Consider the following 18,563-nt stretch of genomic DNA (forward strand, 5'->3'; position numbering starts at 1 on the left):
TTGCCGCGTTGGGCTTGGGCTTAAGCACAAGAGTCATGTCATCTTCTTCGCTGCAGTGCAATTGTACTCTGCCAAGCAGTGACCCATGATGCCGAGCGGCTTCGACGGGCTCGGGCAGTCGGGCGGGCCGCAGCTTCCATCGCCGTTGGGCTCGTCAAGTCGTCATCGCCCGGGGAGCTACAGCGACCCGTCTCCGCCGTGCGGGGCCCCCGCGAGGCCCCGACCCGACGTCCCGACCACTCGCCGCCGCTGCCGCATCCAAATCATCTCTCAGCTTTCGAACGAAGCCGCACGCAGCCTGGTTCTATCGGCCGTCAGAGATCGGCAGCTGTGAGCTGGGAACTCGCAACTAGATGGGGTCCGGGTGGAGAGGCATCCTGGGCTTCGACTACGGCATCGTGCAGGCGCCGCTCGGCCCCGACATCTCGGGCCCCGAGCTCGCCGCCGCCGTCGCCAATGCCGGCGCCATCGGCCTTATCCGCCTCCCCGACTTCGTACGCACCTCTTCCTCTCCTGATCTTCAATTTTTTACGTTTCCTGTGTTGTCCCGGCTGATCCCTGGCTACGGTGCTGACTGCAGCCGGCGCCGGATTACGTGAGGGGGCTGATACGGAAGACGAGGAGCCTGACGTCGAAGCCGTTCGGGGCGGCCATTGTGCTGCCGTTCCCGTACGGCGAGAACCTGAGGGTCGTGCTGGAGGAGAAGATTGCTGTGCTGCAAGTGTACTGGGGCGACTTCCCGAGGGAGCGGGTCGAAGAGGCGCACCGCGCAGGCGTCAAGGTCTTGCATCAGGTGAGAGCCAACATACTTCAAATCTCATATATTTACTTGCTGTTATGCAAGTGTTTGTTCCAATGGAGGCACGGATCACGGGTTAGCGCTGGATTGTCCACTTAAAATGTTCAAAGCACACAGTAGCAAAAGTTAATACCTCAAACTGCAAATAATGATACATTAGACCTAATATCATAGGAAATCTTTGCAAATGAAGCTGGCTTGTCTTCATCTTTCGGAAAGGAGTCATCATGCATCCCTGCTTCTGTGTCCAATTTGTAGGGAAAGTTACCATTTATCTAATCAAGAATAGGGTGATTTTATATTTCTTCTATGAAATGGAAGTAGTTAACCCTTGATCACATACGTGATACATTTATGTTTGACCGATGTGATTCTTATTATCTTATATGAATAAAACAAATGCTCCTGATCAACAACTTCAACGAAAATCTTTCAATCCACAGTTGCCACTACCACGTGATCTGATTATCTGTAGTAACTGGTAAGGCCTTTACGGCTCTGCAAGGGTTGGTTGTTGAAATTTTGCAAGCTTCTGCTGTTTACTCCCTCCCCTTTTGAATTATCCAACATCACATTTCAAAAGGAAGGAGGTAGTAATTTATAATACTTTTTTTTACTAAAAGTGTCCAATGTTGAGCTACCAATTTGATGATCAGACTAGGCTATGCCAAGTTTTGGCAACATTTTGTAAGGTAAATGTCACTGGTAACTATCCAGTAATCTTTGGTTCTTGTTTGAGACTACAGTAGTGCATTTGGTGTTTGGTGGTGGTGACATGAGAAGCCCAGTTCGTGTAAATTATTGTCATTGTTTTAATGGATTGCTTCTTGAGCTTGGACTTTCCCATGTCTGAACAGGTCGGCAGCCTTGAAGAGGCAACGAAAGCTAAAGAAGCCGGTGTAGATGGAATCATTATTCAGGGCCGTGAGGCAGGGGGTCATGTAATTGGGCAGGTAAATTTAAACCAGTGTAACCATCAGGTTTCTAGTTTCTACTTTGTTGAAATACTGTTGGGCAATCTTTCAGTAAGCACATGACCCTAATGCAGCCATTTTTGCATTTAGAATATCGACCAAGCTACGAATTGCTTTCCTGCGAAATGCAGAGCTGCATTTTGCTACCTATGCATATTCCTCTCAAAGTAGAAACTAAATGCAAAGTAGAAAGCTACGTGTGCACTAAATGTTTTCCGTTTCAGTAAAAGTAGCATATACAGGCTTGATTCAGCTTAAGGCTGCTGTATTGTCTCATCTCTTTTTCGCGACCGTGCCTGAGCATGTTTTTCATTAAGAAGAAAGCAGTTACAAACACAATCTTGAAGCGGCCAAACTAAGATTGACCAACACAAGAGCACAAAGGACTAAAAACAGAGAAACACTGAAGAAACGCACACACAAACGAGAAAACATAATAACACAGACTGTATTGTCTCATCTCTAGTAGCGTAACATGCACTGATAGTTGTGTCCTTTAAGTATCCTTTTACATGAATTTCTCTCAATCAGCTTCTTTTTGGAAAAAAAAAAACAGGAAGGACTATTCCCACTGTTGCCAAGAGTAGTAGATCTTGTTTCGGACTCTGGCATTCCAGTTATCGCTGCTGGGGGAATCGTAGACGGCCGTGGCTATGTTGCCGCGTTGGCACTTGGCGCTCGAGGTGTTTGCTTAGGAACAAGGTATTCTCTTGGTCTCTCGTGCTTTCATACGGGGATATATCAAAATGGGGCCTTTACTTTGTAATTTGCATAGCTTATGATCACATTACATTGTTCCTTGAACATCCAGGTTCCTGGCTACTGAGGAAAGCTTTGCGCATCCTATTTATAAGGAAAAGCTAATTGAGATGAGTCACACAGACTACACAAATGTGTTCGGGCGTGCTAGATGGTCATATGCTCCACACCGTATCCTGGAAACACCTTTCTATTCTGGGTGGAAGAATCTCCCAGATCAGGAAACAGAGGAAAATCAACCCATCATTGGGCAGTCTATCATCCATGGCGTGGTATATTGAATATTTGATTTGTCTTGAATTGTTTTCATTCATTTTGTATAGGACAAGATGCATTTCATGGCTTCTTTTTCACTTGTTCTGACCACACACCAAAATCATTTCAACTTGTGCAGGCTTAATCAGTAATAGAGCTAGAGCACACTGAAAGTTAGGACGTTAGAACCTTATTAGTCTTGTTGCAATCAAAATACGTAAGGCATGTAGTTGTGCCCATGAAGTTGTTTGACAGTAGCTCTAGCTTATCCTTTTGATATAATCGTGGAAAAAGGTGTGGAATTCAGCACTTATAACAAAAAAAAAAAGCATAGAGCAAGTTCTACCTGTAGAACCGGCGTCTTTTGCAAGATACTACCAATAAGAATTTGGATTTTGGTACTCTGGCAGCCATAAATGGCTACAATAGTTTGCAGAGTTGTACTTAGTGAATCTGATACATTGATACACCCCAAAACATGCTCCTTTTAGTTCTTTGTAAAAAAAAAAAGTTCTCTACATAGGTTACATTTTTGTGGGATGAGCATCATTCTGCTAAATGTACCTTGGGACATGGTGAAACTGTAATATATTTTTCTTTCCTTTGAACCAAATTAGTTTAATGGAAGCCGGAAGTTGATACGTTATGAAATTTACACATGATGCATCTCAGTATACTAATTCCTTTATTATATATATCTCAAATAAAGAATGGCAACTAAACAGAAATTTCTGGTTGCAGCACAATGATATTCATCGGTTTGCTGGTGCTGCACCAAACGCGAAGGCAACAGGTGATGTCAGTAGCATGGTCATGTATGCGGGTCAGGGTGTTGGGCTAATCACGGAGATCATACCAGCTGGTGAAGTTGTCCAAAGGATGGTTGCTGAAGCAAAGACTATCATCAGAGAAAGACTTTCTGATTTCCAGTAAAAGGCTTTGAACTGCAAGTTTTATTCATAACACATGAAGTGTTTGTAAGTAATCACCAGTAAGAACAAATGAGATAGCAAAGGTATCGTCCTCTTCTTTTTATAATGACTAGCATAAATAAGTGAGACTGCCAAGGTATTCTGTTACTCTGTTCACTGAAATCTTTGTAGTACCCTCCCTCTGTGCTCCATCTTTTATGGTCCCTTTTTTTTGTAATTTTTTTACGAATTTCCTCTATGAATCAAATGTTCCAAAGGGGACGTTAAGGTATTCGAGACATTATTTTTCTATCTTTTGTAGCGGCATAACTTAGTTAAATTGGCGTACTATGAGAGCACTTTCTATGATGAATCCAGTGATAATGTACTCAGTAGTTTGAAACATAATGATTGACAGTTTTGCAAAGTTTCGAAGCATATTTTGTGTTGTTTGCTTTCAGTCCCGATCCAGCCATCCTGGCCAAGCTGGCCAATCCTGGCTCTAGATGGTGGACTACTTGTCTAGTATTCGTACGACTTTGGACTATCTCTGTCCAAACGCCATTGATGCATTGGTCGGCTCTTCCACCAGACTAAGGGTCTGTTTAGATGAAACGCAAAAAAATTTTGCATTGGAATCTTGCTAATTTGAAGTACTAAATGAAGTCTATTTACAAAATTTTTTACACAGATGAGTTGTAAATCGCGAGACGAATCTAATGATGCTAATTAATCCATGATTAATCAATAATTAGTGGATGATTACTGTAGCATTACTGTTGCAACATGGATTAAGTAGGCTCATTAGATTCGTCTCGCGATTTACAGCCCATCTATGCAAAAAGTTTTGTAAATGGACTTCATTTAGTACTCCATGCATGTGTCGAAATATTCGATGTGACGGCTTTTTTGTGTTTACGGAGTTTATAGGGTGGGAACTAAACAGGGCCTAATAACCGGAGGATTTGCTTAAGTCTGGACCACTCTCGCTTGCCTAGCCATACCCGGATACCCCTTGAGCTTCTAGCCAGATCATGCAGGGGAGGTGAGCAGAGAAATACAAAGGGCACCAGCACAGTGCTATTTCCGGGGCCACTCTCTGATGGCTGATTTTGGACGCTGACATGGTTTTGCCCAGGTAATTCAACCATAATTGGAGGGCAAATGCTCAATCAATCAATGGGCTGAAAGAATCTCGAACAACATCTACTCCATCCGTCCCAAAATAAACACAATTTTTTAACTTTTAGAAACTATGTTTGACCGCTCGTTTTATTCAATTTTTTTATATAAATTATAAGACAAATAAAATATTATTAAAATATCATTAGTGATGTAATAAGTCATAATAAAAGTGATAATATTTGTAAAAGAAAGTTGAATAAGACGTGTGGTCAAACACAGTTTTTAAGAGTCAAAGAATTGCGTTTATTTTGGGACAGAGAGAGTACTTGCTTCGCGTCGTGTATCATTTTGGGTGCTCGAGGGATATGCAATCATGGCACGGTGTCCACGCTTCTTTCGCAGCAGGAAGAAATGCAGCCTTTGTGGTGAGAAGATCCAGTTCATGACTACTCAATCACAAATGATGTTGTCTAGCTCCAGCAAAGAGTGTTCTGCCAGACTCGGACGGTCAGACCTACAACCTGATGCTTAGCCTTGACTATAGTGCTCCATGTGACCATAATATCATCCTTCTTCATGTGCTAATACAGGTATGTTCCAACGAAAGGGGTAGTCAGTACCAGGGTTAACGAAACCGGTAACCGGTCCAACCGGTCCGGCCCGGTTATGGTTTGGGCCGGTATCAAATCGGCTCCAATTCAAAATTCAAATTTGAATTCAAAAAAATAAAAATTCCCAAATCGATCTACTGGCCCCAATTCAAAATTCAAATTTGAATTCAAAATAATAAAAAATTCCCAAACTGGTCATACCGGCCGGTAAACCAGTCATTCCGGCCGGTAAACCGGTCGGAACTGGCTGCACATGCGATTTTGAATTTGGATTTGAATTCAACCAGTTTCCGATCAAACCGGTCCGGTAAACTACTACCGGAGGGCGGCGATTTGACCGGACCGGTCGGATTTGTAAATCCTGCCAGGACTCGGGATGCTCGAGACATCCCCATATTCGTCTGTAGGATACTGTTTCTGGACAAGCCGAGGCTTGTGGTCAATGGATGAAGATTCTACATCAGGTACAGTAGATTCGGCATAGCTACTGCAAGAGACTGCAATACTCTTGAACAGCGTGTCCTTGTTCTGTTGTTCAACAGCAGTCATCTTTTTATCCCAAACCAGGGGAGGAGGCCAGAGCCCAGAGGCGCCTACATGCCTCTTGGTCTTTCACCTGTCTCTTAGCATCACATCAGTACATCACCTCTCTGCATTACACGCCGGAGAAACTTCCGTGGACCTAGGCTCTGTTTAGTTCTCAAAAAAATTCAAGATTTAGTTGCCTTTAAATTTTCAAAATTTTATAAGATTTCTCGTTATATTAAATCTTTAAACGCATGCATGAAGTATTAAATGTAGCCGTACGAAATAACTAATGATATAGTTTATCTATAATTTGCGAGACGAATCTTTTAAGTCTAGTTAATCCATAATCGGATAATAATTATCAAAAACAAATAAAAGTGTTAGTATTTTAGATCGAAAATTTTATGCATAGCTGGATCTGGTTCCCGTTGGCTTGGCTGGCTCCGGTCTCCGGCGAATGGCGGGCCGGTCAAAAGGCGTCGAAGCCCCGGGCGCCCGCCAGTTACTTGGACGGCGTCACGGCGGCGATTGGTGAACGCCAGTAGCAGTAGGGCTGTGTTTAGATGTAAAAATTTTGTGAAAAGTGAAGTTAAAAAGCACTGTAGTATTTTTTATTTATATGTGGTAAATATTATTCTACTATGAGCTAACTATGCTCAAAAGATTCATCTCGCAATATATATCTAAACTGTGTAATAAGTTGTTTTGTTTATCCATATTTAGTGTTTCATACATACATCATTTACTATATTTAATATTTTGATGTGATTTCGATGTGACGGAAACTTTAAAAACTCTGGAGATCTAAACACAGGCTAGGAGTAAAACTGGAGCGCTACACCACAGCTACGGCACGGCACAGCTCCTTGCTCTAGCCTCTACTGTTACTGCGGCGACCGCGAGGCCCGCGGTTCCGTCCGTACCGCGCCGGCCGGCTGCTTCGGCCGCGGCAGCACTGGGCACTGGCGCTGGCGCACTGCTGTGCTACACAACTACTGCCCCGTGGGCCGCGGCCACTGGCCAGTGCCCGGCCGGTGCGGTGGCCTCCTGGCACGGTGTCAGAGATCTCATCTCACCTTTACCTTCAAACAGCCAACGTTTCGAGACCGGCGTTGTGTTTAGTTACGGGAAAAATTTCCAAAAATTTTTAATGACGCACATCACATCGAATTTTATGATACATACATAGAATATTAAATATAATTAAAAAATATAACTAATTGCACAGTTTGGTTGTAAATGACGAGACGAATCTTTCAAGACCAATTACTCTATAGTTAAACAATAGTTGTCAAATAAAATCGAAACGTGTTACAATAATTTTTTCACGAATATTCGCGAACTAAACACACCCGGAGATCTCGAAATCTAGAGCAGCCAAAGGCGTCAAGGCGACGAGAGACGTCCTGGAAAATTGTGCCTACGTAGGCTTGGTTTGGGTAGACTTGAGTGCCATCCGTCTTGCTCAATGCTCATGTCATGTGCGTTTTTTCTGCCCTCCGGTTGGGCTTTCCTTTGACCCCTTACCTCATCAGCCATCACCCTCTCTGCCCACGGGCAATGGCAGCAGGTCAGTAGCTCACTCACTGTGACACTGTTCAGCGTTCGCCTTCTCGAGCCAGCCCGCCGCTTCGAAAGCTCAAGTGCTTAGGCGTCGCCATCCTCCTTTTTATCCCACTCGCCGGAATCGCACAGCCCGTTCGCCCCACGGCCGGCACGAGTACTGTGAGTGAATGAGCGAGCGAGCACGAGCACGAGCACACGCCCACGCCCACGCCGCTGCTCTAGCCAGCAAGCTTCTCCCGGCCATGAGGCCGGCATCATCAGCCGCGCGCGCCTTCCTCTCGGGCGCCGTCTTCTTGCTCGCTCTTCTCGGCTTGGTCCTCGAAGCCGCCTGCCTCCGAAGCCTGCAGCAGCCTCCTACTCCTCTGCAGGTACGTGCTGTGCTCGTGCCGTGCCGCGATCTCGCTTCTGCCTGCCACGGTTTCTCGCGGCTCACTCTTGGTGGCTCGGTGTGTAACGTGGTGTTGTCGGTGGTGCAGGGCGGCGCCGGCGGCGGGACGGCGGCGGGGGAGGAGAAGGTGCGGCTGGGGTCGAGCCCGCCGAGCTGCCGGGGCAAGTGCTACGAGTGCAGCCCGTGCACGGCCGTGCAGGTGCCCGCGCTGTCGACGGGGCCGTCCGGGCCGTCGTCCGCCGCCGCACGGGCGCGGACCCGGGCGCGCGCCGCGGCCGGCGAGGTCGCCACGCTCTCCAACTACAAGCCCGTCGGGTGGAAGTGCCAGTGCCGCGACCGCCTGTACGAGCCCTGACCGACGACGACGTACGACCCGCAGCGGCCGGTGCTGGCGCTGGCTGCAGTGGCCGCGCGTCACAGGCCAGGATTCAAACAGAGATCGATCCCGTGATCGTGACACGGTACAAAGGAAAAAAATCATTGTATCCGGCGAGGAATTTTGCACGTCCTCCGTCGATCGATCGGCGGCGCTCCCACCCGGCGAGATTTTCGTAGGGTTCATTGATCTCCTTCGTCTTTCGCTTGTTCTCTCTTCGTTGTCTTTAGAATCTAGCGGTCGGGGGTTTCATCATGTACATGTCGGGTAGTGTGTGTGCCGGTGTGCGTGGTCCAGGGGATCATCAATGCCGGCAGCTTGGCCCCGAGGAAGCGAATAGTAATCGCAGCACTGTTCACACAAGTTAGCAACAACAGCTGGGAGCACAGTACTTGACCCTGTAGTATCACGTCTTTTTTTTTAAGAGACGATGGGTGTATCCGCTCAAAAAAAAAAGAGACTGAGTGCAAGGTTGGTCTTGTTTTGTTTGTTTCTTGTTTGAGAATAGTAATATTTTGACTATTAATTATGGTGTCAAATAAAATCAGTTTACCAAAACCAACTTGAAGAATGTAATAAAGCCTTTGATCGCACGTTTAGAGGATGGTACTGTAGCAACACTGTAGACAATCATCAATTAATCATCAATTAATTATCGTCATTAGATTCGTCGCAAAAAGTTACATACATCCTTAAAAAAATTTGCAAATAGATTTCATAGACTAAGAGAGATAACCAAACAAGTCCAGCATTCCGTTATTGTGACATGTCGGACGGTGCTTGGGGACAATCATAGAGCTTTGCATCCTTTCAGTGGGTATTTGTCTCTTTGACACGAGTGCATACGCGAGGACGCGACTGCTGTGCTCTAGTACACGGAATGCTGCGTTATTTGAGCATTTCACTGTTTCAGCAGTCGCGGACTCGTGGCAGGCAGGGCGATACGGCCGCGTCAAGAGACAGCTGCTGCCCATGCCCATACACGGCTGCCACTAATCTGAACCATGCGCCCGCGTGTCGCACGTGTTGGGCCGATTAGATATACTCCCTCCATTTAGATCATTTTAATTTTTTAGGGTTATAGTATTTACTTCTATAGGAAAATCTAAGAATGATAGAGAAGTTAAAACAACCTACTCCTACATTTAGAAACGGAGGAAGCACCTCTAATCACCCCGCTAATTCGCCACGTGTCATGCATTGATGCTTGAGCCTGAACCGCGTAATTTTTCGGCCCAACAAAAGCCTAGTAAGCTTCCGTTTCCTGGGCCCGGCCTGTGAGCCTCCATGCTCCACACCACAACCCATAAGACAAAAACGCACTTAGTTTCGAGCCCAACAAAAGCCACATGGACATGGCCGCCCTCATTGAACGGCGCTGAAAAGTCGCGTCTTCCAGACTTCCACTAACGCCGCCTGTTCAGTTCTCATCCGAGAAAGTCTTCATCAGTGTGGACACAACACAACCACCTGACGCACCGCTTCAGTTTCCTCGGCGAGGGGCACGCTCCGGATCGGTCCCCTCCGCCGCCGCCGCCGCCGCCGCCGTCCGCCCTGGGCGCCCCGCTCGAATCCGCGCGCCCGCCGCCCGGAGTAGCAGCCAATGGCGACGGAGCTGCTCCCCGTGGTGGACCTCCGGACGCTCTCGCTGTCCGACCTGGACGCGCTCGCCGCCGCCTCCGCGCACGCCCTCGCCCCGGGGAGCTGCCCCGACGCCGACCCGCTCCCGCCCCTCAAGATCGACCGCGCCGTCTTCAACGAGAGCGCAGGCTCCAGGAAGCAGACCTTCTCCCGCCTCCGCCTCGGCGCCGCCTCCTCCTCCTCGTCCCCGTCCGCCCGCCCCGCCTCCGCCCAGTCGTCCACCGCGCGCAGGGACCCCGATAGCCACCTCGTCGCCTGCCACCTCCGCCGCCTCTTCGTCCCCGACGACCCCTCGCTTCCGATCCCGTCCGAGCCCCAAACCCTAGCCCTAACGGAGCCCCCCGACCCCGACCGGGAGACGACGAACGCGAAGGGGGTCTCCGTTGACCTGGTGAGGCTTGCGGGGATGGTGGACCCGTACGACGCGGAGCTGCAGAGGCGGACGGCAGGGATGGCTTCGGAGACCGAGCTGCAGGGGTTTATCGCTAGCGTGGCGGGGAAGTGGTTGAGCCCGAGGCAGCGCAGGAAGTATGTGGATGCATCGTTTTTCGGGGATCACCTCCCTCGCGGGTGGAGGCTGCAGCTCGGCCTCAAAAGGAAGGGGGGCGCCATCTGGTTGCACTGCTTCAGCTACGTGAGGTTTGCCACTTTGCCCAGCGATTCTTTCTCGACAATCTGGAATGGAACTATGCTAGAATTAGGTAAAAACCTTAACACTTGCTTTGATGTTTACTTATTCAGAGATGATGTAGTAGTGTATGGTGAGTTATGCATAGACTTAATGCTATCAGTTTTTCCTGCTTAACCTTGGAAATTATTGGGTACAGAAACTTCTGTTCGAGCGATTAGTTCATCTAACAGAGCCTGATTTTTGTCATCCTGTCAGCTTCTTCATGAATGGGGATATGTTTTAGATGTTAATAATAATGTTATTAGAACACTGAACTGAGAAGCATGCTAGGTATAGTCCAGGGTTTTCTTCGGTGCAAAGATAGTCTTGGTGCTTGTCATGGCGGTGTATAGCAGCGTCCAACATGGTTGTCTAAGTAACCAACAATGTTTATGCCTTTTCAAAGTTCTGCAGTTCTGCTTCTGTGCTTTGCATACTTTTTTTATTTACTCTTTAAAGCTTGCGTAGTCTCTAGTATGTGCACTACAGCAACCTACCTGACCATGGGTCTACGGCCTAGTTGATGCTTATCAGGATCATTGGATTTTGTTACTTGATAATCGTCTATGCAATTTTAAGGTTTTGAACATAATGTCTTTTAATGGACTAATGTGATGCAATTAGTTTTTTTTCACTGACATGCAGTTCAGACAGCACCTGTTTAGTGAGAGGGCCTTTGAAAAAAAAGGGGTGTCTGAGCATTCCAATCATCATAATGTTCCTAATGTGTCCCATCATATGCACTCAGATTGACCACTTTATTTTCTGTTTACCATTTTTTTATAAAAATGCTAGAGAGTAACCTATACATTTTCCACTTTCAAACAACTATCTTTGTTGCTATGATGTTTCGCACAATAGTCAATAACATTGTTCGTTTTTGCTGCTTGGAAATTCGGGTTGGGAACTTGAGATGTTAAATATCTGCTTTGCGATATGTATTATTGATGTGCTGCTTGATTGATGCATTTAAAAATGGCAAGCCATTTCAATTTTGGTGTTTTGTATCTACTTTGTTATATGAGTTTTCACCTAGCTAAATGTGCATGCCATGCTCTCCAGCCCCAAGGGAAATCAATTTTCTACTTGCAAGGAAGTATCTGCATACCTTATGTCACTTCTTGGCTATCCAGAGGTCAAATCAGTAACTAATCAGTATGAAAGCACAGGACAGATTTATTTATGTGCTAACGATGGTGCTGATAATGTAAGTTGGAAGCTTAAAACTTAATTTTGTGTACTTTAGTTCACCTTTAATTTATGGATTATGTGACAGGTTTTAGGTTCTCAAGATCAAATTGGTTCATGTGTGGACAAGTCAAATATACTTCCAGTTGCTTTTCTTGATTGCCAGAAATGCAATTTGACCTTTTCTGATCGAACCGCATATGAACAGCACCATTTTTCATGTCATGAAATGAGTGCTAAGAGACGCAGGACTGGTAAATTTGGTGGGCCAGTAGTAGGCAAAGATGGAAAATTTGAATGTCCTATTTGTCAAAAGACCTTTGAAGAGGAACCACAGTACTTCGGCCATGTTGGATCTCATGCAAGGTATCAAGGGCTGACACCTGAAGCATTCTTTAATAAGGCTACTTCTGGAAGGGTAATCAATGGTTCCTTAGCAGAAGTTTCATTTACCCTTCAGGAGTTGACTGAATCACCTGGACAGAATAACAAGGTTTCTGATGGTGAAGCAGGCTTTCAGCACCACAATCATTCAAATGAACATGGTGGCAATAACTCTACAGTTACTGAGCTATTTAGTACAAATTGTTCAGACAATTTCATTGGGCCAAACAAAGCTCAGAGTAGACCTGAAGAGATTCATCACATTATAGGTGTTCCAAGTGTGACTAGGTATCCAAGTGATACAGTTCATGCTGATGTAACAATTCCAAAAAGAGCTTCAAACACCAGTCATCAATCTGTGAGCAACACTAATGCCTTCGCTGGAGTAACTTTTGTTAATGGTCAGCTGGGAAGTTACCAGGTTGCCAGACCTACTGCCTTTGGAACAGCCAATCATTATCAGGACCGGATTGTTGATCATGGCATGGCTGCTCCAATGCATGCTGACAATAACACTGTGAAAGCAAGAGATGTCAACCTTAATTCATCTCTTGATACGATATGTTTCCCCATTGCTAGTGCAAATAATGAAACATCAGCTCCACTCAACGAATTTAATCGGTCATCAATTACTGCAAAATGTTTTGGCAGTTTTAATAACAATGATGTTGCGTCTAGCACGTCTTCCTGTTCTGGATCGATCAATAAAATATCTAGTTCTGTTGGCACAATGAACAAAACCTCTGTTGTTGCTTCCAGATGCTTTGATCCAAGTTATGGACCTTATGGCCATGATCACGGTGCTGTTAAAGCTAACCATTTTGCCAACAAGAACAATACCACGGTGTATCAGGCAAATTTGGGCACAGAACCTGTCTATCCTGTGGCAACTAAGGCTGATTGTTTGGCTTCGCGTCCAGTGCAAACAAAAAACAGTGGTAAAGAGCCTACATCCAATTCCAAGGAACAGATGGATAATGTGAAGAACAGAACAAGTAAAGAATCAGGATTTGGTAATGAAGCTCATAATAGACGTACCTTTACCAGTGGTATCACTGACAGGGGTTCTGCCCAATTCAATGACAGCTTTACTCACATAAAACCCAATTCTTCTAACCGTTCTTCACTACCACAATCAAACACTCTGGCAGCCGGTAACTTTATCAAGGGAAGTGGAAGTGACGTCAACTGCATGAAGGGCTCTTTGGCTAATAGAGGTGATGCCAACATCACGAAGGGTCCATTTGTCAATAGGCCCATCGATAATAATGAACCAAATGTACCTATGCTTGAGGTGATGGGGAAGTCCAATAATGAGATGCAAAACCGTAATAATGATTTTGTTCCTGGTTGTGACCCTCATGCTGCATCTAGAACTAGCCGGAATGTCAATGGTCTTATGTCTACGCAGGCCAATTTTGCTGGCATGTCCTCTGCGGTTCAATCGGTTGGCGATGTTCCATTGACCAGCACAACCCAAGATCAGGTAAACTTGACTGGATATCTTGGGTTCTTAACTCCTGAGCTCTTTAACAATGCTTTGAATATATATACTTTTTATGATCTAGTGGAGCCATGATGATATTATACCCACTTAAATTAGTGTTTCCCTTTTTATTTTTCTAATTTCTTTTCGATATGGCTTTATTGTTTACTACGTAGATTGCCTTTTAATTTGATCATACAATTCTTGAGCCTAGAAGCGTTTTTATTATAAAGTAAAAGAAATATTGCGAATCTGATGACATGTGTTTTGCAACTTGTCAACGTAGCATGCCAATTATCTGGATAACTACTTTGTTCAACAGGCTTCTAGTTTATCACTGAAAATGCATCTACTCCCTTTATTGAATTTCTGCTCTTTCTTAGTGTCCTTCACTTTAGTTTGAATTGATTTGTTCTAAATTAGTTGGTGGTATAGTTAATTACTAGTGGTCTATTTGCAAAATCTGAAAAAGGTGCATTAGTCTGGTGCATATAGTCTCTCTATTCCTATAATACCTGGCCAGACTTATCGATACCAACAACAAGAACCTTTGTAGTCTCAAGTGTCGCAAAGTATATTCGTATGTTACGGACCACTTGTTGCTACTGTTTTAAAAAAATTGGACAGGCCTGTGCTATGCCACACTTGTTACGAAGCAGATTGGCTGTAAGAACCAAAAGTAAGGCCTAATTTGCTTCTTACTTAAGGATGCACACTACATGTATTTTATAGAATTGAGCCCACTTGAACTGCTTAATTCTGAGCTGTACCAGCTCCACAGACTCAGTTTTGACTAATTGCTGAATTATTAGTTGTGCTAGAATAATCATACCCACAACTTTTGCACGGAGAGCAAAACTGCTATGGCACAAAAGAATATGCCCCTTTGATTTTTTATGTGTTCTAAAACTATATAATATGGCAAATGCCACACTCATCTTGACCATTAATAGTATCAAAAGCGTGTATTTGCCCATTACTTTATTCGGAATATATATTAGTAAAAATTATTAATCTTTAATCCTATTGTTTCGGTGAGTCATTATGTTTTTGTGCCCCCAACCAATGAAAAGTTTTGTTGATCCTGTTATTATAACTTGTTTATTAGGGTTACCTTTCTAGCGTAGACCTTTACTTGTTCTGGTTCTATTTTTACCGTTCTTTTGTTCTTGACATCATTAGAGTGCATTGAGTGATTTATGTCTCATAAATATTAATGAGTTTCTGTAATACTGAGTAACCATGTGATGGTTTGCTAATTGCTTAAACAGTGTGATTTGCAACTTGGATTTGGTGCCCAGAAGCAGCGGATATTTTCTAGCCATGGAGAGTTTAGATCGGCTGCAACTGGATCACATCAGCTTGGAAGCAATGCTAGGAATAATTCTCTACCCACTGGATCCCAACAGTTTGGGAGCATGGATGAACCTAATTCCCACAGTTCTGGAACCCCTCAGTTTGGGGGCTTTGGCAGGCCAAATTCTGTGCCTGCTGCACCTTCTCAGTTAGGGAGCATTGCTCGACCTAATTATTTACATTCTGCTGAATCCTCTCAATTTGCAAGCATGGTTCAACCTAATTCTATAACTCCTGCATCTTCTCAGTTTGGGAGGGAGGGTCGACCTGATTCTGTACCTAATGCTCAGTCCTCTCAGTTCAGGAGCATGGCTGGACCTAATTCTGTACCTCCTGCTCAGTCCTCACAGTTCGGGAGCATGGTCAGACCTAATTCTGTACCTCCTGAATCTTCTCATTTTCTTGGGAGTGTGACTCGGCCTAATTCTGCAGCTCCTGTTGAATCCTCTCAGTTTGGGAGCATGTCCAGACCAAATTTTGCACATCCTGCTGTATCGTCGCAGTTTGGAAACATGTTGATTCAAAATTTTGTGAGCACATCGGAGCCAACTCTAGTGCTGGGGTATGCACCACAGATGGGAAGTGTCCCTCCACCTTCAGTCCAGTTAGGATGGGATTCATCCTTGCCAAGGATGGTTACTGGAGGCATGGTCACATGTGTATGCATATGGTGCAACAGCCAGTTCCATCATTTTGGCCCAGTTGACGGACAGCAGGCTGGTTCTTTTGGCTTCATTTGCCCCACATGCAAAGATAGGATGTCTGGTCGTCACAATATGCCCAACAATGGTTCATGGCAACCTTGAGGTGCAGCGGCTGTTTGTTGATCTGTATTGCTGAATCAGAGGATGTCTGTTGAGGATTGAGCATTATCTGCACAAGTTGCAGTGGCCTGTTGGGGATGGACTATCGAGGAATGATGCCTGTATCTTCTGCATCGTAGATAATGCTGGGAGCCGTAATTCAGGGAGCAATGACTCAGTGAGGTTTGTTGGCTTGTCGCACAACTAAAGCTTCTCGATGTAAAGAGATCAAGCTGCCATGTTTGTTCATTGACCTATCTCAGGTTTTGCACCTGATTGAGCCCCTGAAATCTAGTTGTGATGGGAATGCTCTTTGTTGTCGTACCAATCTTCAAATTGACTCCAGTCAGTAGTGTGTTAGCGGGTTTGTGAAGTATGTCTGAGCTCAGGTGGATTAGGCGTCTAGTATTTGTTGTTATTATAATATCCCCTGAATCCGGGAAGCTTTTGTCTATCCTGTGCCCTTGCTTGCTGAAGTTCTGTTTAGTAATCGAGGTGAACTAGATTTTAACTCAACTTTTGAACTGTGATGCCTCGAAAGTTAAAAGCTCCTTGTCACATGGTTCAATCTTAGGGCATCCAGCTTGTACATAGCTAGGGTGCAAGTTGAAGGGAGTTTGGTCATTTAAACTGGTTTTTTTTTTAGAAGTTTTGTGAGTTTGAAACGGGAATATTGGCACGATTGCCAAGTTGTCAACGCTAGGGGCACTGCTCTCTCATGCAGTCATGCTGACTCCCCCGTGATAGGCGACTGACTACTCCGGCATGCTCGGTAGTCGCCACGTTCAGGTGCACGGACAGGTCGTGTGGCTTTGTGATACGATCCGCGCATCCAATCGTGATCGAGTCCGAGTTGTTGATGGTTCCCCCCGGATGTTGCACAGCCACTCATCCTGGCGCTGGCGTTGAGGATGCTTGGAGGTTGGGGGCCTGGGGGCAACTAGAGGACAGTGGACAAGAGACTGGCCGCATTCGTTCCCCGTGACACAGAACGTATGCAATTTGTTTTGTAGCACAGCATTTCTTTCTTCCTGTCGTGAGGCACTCCGCTTGTGTTGCATTGCACGCCCGGCATACCGTTGTTTCTGCATCATGTTCCACGTGTGATTGCCCGCATTGAAAATCCGTACTATTAGAGGGGTTATTTACATAGCCTGCATCTAGAAATGGATCCATTTCTAGATGTGGTTCTCATAACCGCTCGGCTCTGTAAATCCTCCGACCCCCCTTTCCCTAATAATGTTTCCGTAGGGTTTTTTTTTTACATGTGCGGATGTGCCTGTTCGATTCGTTCTCAAAGTTATTAGTAGGATTAGTTTAGCTGATCAGAGGAATGGTTCGTTCAAAAGGGCTAGCTCCTTGCTATCGGCAGTCCCTTGTTATTAAAACAACTACGAAACACAATTCTCCACGCTATACTCATGGTTACATGCATGTGTCTTTTGTTAATCTTACTACTAATTTGTCATGAAGTCTTCAAGATGTCTGACAGAGGGGGTATATATATTCTTATAATGAGAGTTGCACGGATACGAGCATTATTCAGGCATCCAATCCTCGCCAAGGCTTGCCGTGCGTACGTATTGCAGGTTTGTATTTGTATATGTATGCCTCGTCTTTGGAAAGTAGTCTCAAACGAAGCATGTGACATCCTCGAGCTCTCCAACACCCCTACGGGCAACCCCTGCAGAAGAAACACGCATGCATATCGTCAGGTCAGATCATACTACGTTACACGTGAAAACGAGCACGAGTCAGAAGAGGATTCGATTCGAAGCCGTGTGTACAGTACGCACTCGGAGTTGAAGTCGACCTTGACCTCGCCGGCGTCGAGGTTGGCGATCTTGGCGAAGGCCTGCTTGGAGAGGTCGATGGTGCTCTGGCACCCGTCGCCGCTGCTGGCGCACTCGTCCACGATCTTGAGTTGACGACGACGCTGCTGCCGCCTTTGCAGGGGTTGCCGGACCCGCCGTACGCCGCGCCGGTGCACTTCACCCGGTAGCAGCGCCCGCACACGGCGCCGTTCCAGAACGAGTCGCTCGCCGCCGCGACCATGTTGCCCATGTCCCTGTTCCCGTAGCACGCCGACGCTGCATGCATAGTCACACAGGAGATAAACCTATCTAGCTACGGTCTCTCAAGATATATATAAAACCTTGCAACACGACACAGTCAGTAGAACCTTAATAGTTTGATTGAAGATTTCTATATATACATATAAAAAGAATAGCGCATTTTAAACTTGCATGGTTTCTCTAATTTTTGTGTGTCGTGAATAATATAATGAGAGCTCCTGATGATAGCGGGTTTACGAATGTATTTCTCGTAGAATGTGCCGACGCCAGATGCGGCTGTGGCAGTTGAAGCCGTCCATAGTACAACTACAGCCAGCTCCATGAGCATGGAGCTCATGCTGTTCACTGCCATGGTTACTAGTCTGTGGGAAGAAGAAGCTTCAACTAAGCAGATCGAAGCGCGTGGTCCAATGTTGTGCGATTTGGCGTGCAATTTATAGGCGAAGTCGCGTGGAAAACTGTGGCTTAGACAACGAGCGAGGCAAGCAAGTGACGAATTCTCGTCCTTGGTTCCACAAGTTGGAAAACGGAAATGAGAAGGACTCTAGTTCTACTAATTAATGAACTATCTCTGTTAATGATAACACTTCCTTCTCGCACGTTGCCAATCAAAAGGGCAAGGCAATGGACTAGAAAGGAGTAGACAGTCTTTGTTGCAGAGTGAAGTC

General features: G+C 45.6%; 3 protein-coding genes and 1 long non-coding RNA gene across 4 annotated transcripts; 3 read left to right on the forward strand and 1 right to left on the reverse strand.

Annotated features, from left to right (window-relative positions):
* Positions 1 to 149: 149 nt before the first annotated feature.
* LOC120678778 (NADH:quinone reductase-like) lies at positions 150 to 4,012 on the forward strand. Its single transcript, XM_039960128.1, has 6 exons — positions 150 to 494; positions 581 to 793; positions 1,657 to 1,752; positions 2,330 to 2,475; positions 2,585 to 2,804; positions 3,529 to 4,012. Exons 1-6 carry the CDS (start codon positions 354 to 356, stop codon positions 3,718 to 3,720), a joined length of 1,008 nt encoding a protein of 335 aa, XP_039816062.1. The 5' UTR covers positions 150 to 353; the 3' UTR covers positions 3,721 to 4,012.
* A 3,310-nt stretch (positions 4,013 to 7,322) lies between these two features.
* LOC120679046 (EPIDERMAL PATTERNING FACTOR-like protein 1) lies at positions 7,323 to 8,353 on the forward strand. Its single transcript, XM_039960532.1, has 2 exons — positions 7,323 to 7,896; positions 8,005 to 8,353. The coding sequence occupies exons 1-2, from the start codon at positions 7,696 to 7,698 to the stop codon at positions 8,269 to 8,271; spliced, it is 468 nt and encodes a 155-aa protein (XP_039816466.1). The 5' UTR covers positions 7,323 to 7,695; the 3' UTR covers positions 8,272 to 8,353.
* Positions 8,354 to 9,700: 1,347 nt separating this feature from the next.
* LOC120677231 lies at positions 9,701 to 16,388 on the forward strand. The gene is made up of 4 exons (XM_039958379.1): positions 9,701 to 10,572; positions 11,666 to 11,810; positions 11,880 to 13,661; positions 14,933 to 16,388. Exons 1-4 carry the CDS (start codon positions 9,896 to 9,898, stop codon positions 15,821 to 15,823), a joined length of 3,495 nt encoding a protein of 1,164 aa, XP_039814313.1. The 5' UTR covers positions 9,701 to 9,895; the 3' UTR covers positions 15,824 to 16,388.
* Positions 16,389 to 17,183: 795 nt separating this feature from the next.
* On the reverse strand, positions 17,184 to 17,895 carry LOC120678938. Its single transcript, XR_005676893.1, has 2 exons — positions 17,617 to 17,895; positions 17,184 to 17,504 (listed from the first exon to the last, which is right to left on the reverse strand). It is a non-coding gene; the product is annotated as an uncharacterized LOC120678938 (long non-coding RNA).
* Between the last annotated feature and the right edge of the window lie 668 nt (positions 17,896 to 18,563).

The sequence above is a fragment of the Panicum virgatum genome, chromosome 6N (assembly GCF_016808335.1).
Source record: "Panicum virgatum strain AP13 chromosome 6N, P.virgatum_v5, whole genome shotgun sequence".
NCBI lineage: Eukaryota > Viridiplantae > Streptophyta > Magnoliopsida > Poales > Poaceae > Panicum > Panicum virgatum.

What these genes read in the sequence shown, in the direction of transcription:
- LOC120678778 (XM_039960128.1), top strand. Translation starts at nt 354, where the DNA reads ATGGGGTCCGGGTGGAGAGGCATCCTGGGCTTCGACTACGGCATCGTG. An exon ending in GCGTCAAGGTCTTGCATCAG is followed by an intron (nt 794 to 1,656) that starts GTGAGAGCCAAC and finishes ATGTCTGAACAG; the next exon opens with GTCGGCAGCCTTGAAGAGGC. An exon ending in GGTGTTTGCTTAGGAACAAG is followed by an intron (nt 2,476 to 2,584) that starts GTATTCTCTTGG and finishes TTGAACATCCAG; the next exon opens with GTTCCTGGCTACTGAGGAAA.
- LOC120679046 (XM_039960532.1), top strand. Translation starts at nt 7,696, where the DNA reads ATGAGCGAGCGAGCACGAGCACGAGCACACGCCCACGCCCACGCCGCT. An exon ending in AGCCTCCTACTCCTCTGCAG is followed by an intron (nt 7,897 to 8,004) that starts GTACGTGCTGTG and finishes TCGGTGGTGCAG; the next exon opens with GGCGGCGCCGGCGGCGGGAC.
- LOC120677231 (XM_039958379.1), top strand. Translation starts at nt 9,896, where the DNA reads ATGGCGACGGAGCTGCTCCCCGTGGTGGACCTCCGGACGCTCTCGCTG. An exon ending in CACTGCTTCAGCTACGTGAG is followed by an intron (nt 10,573 to 11,665) that starts GTTTGCCACTTT and finishes CATGCTCTCCAG; the next exon opens with CCCCAAGGGAAATCAATTTT. An exon ending in CCAGCACAACCCAAGATCAG is followed by an intron (nt 13,662 to 14,932) that starts GTAAACTTGACT and finishes TTGCTTAAACAG; the next exon opens with TGTGATTTGCAACTTGGATT.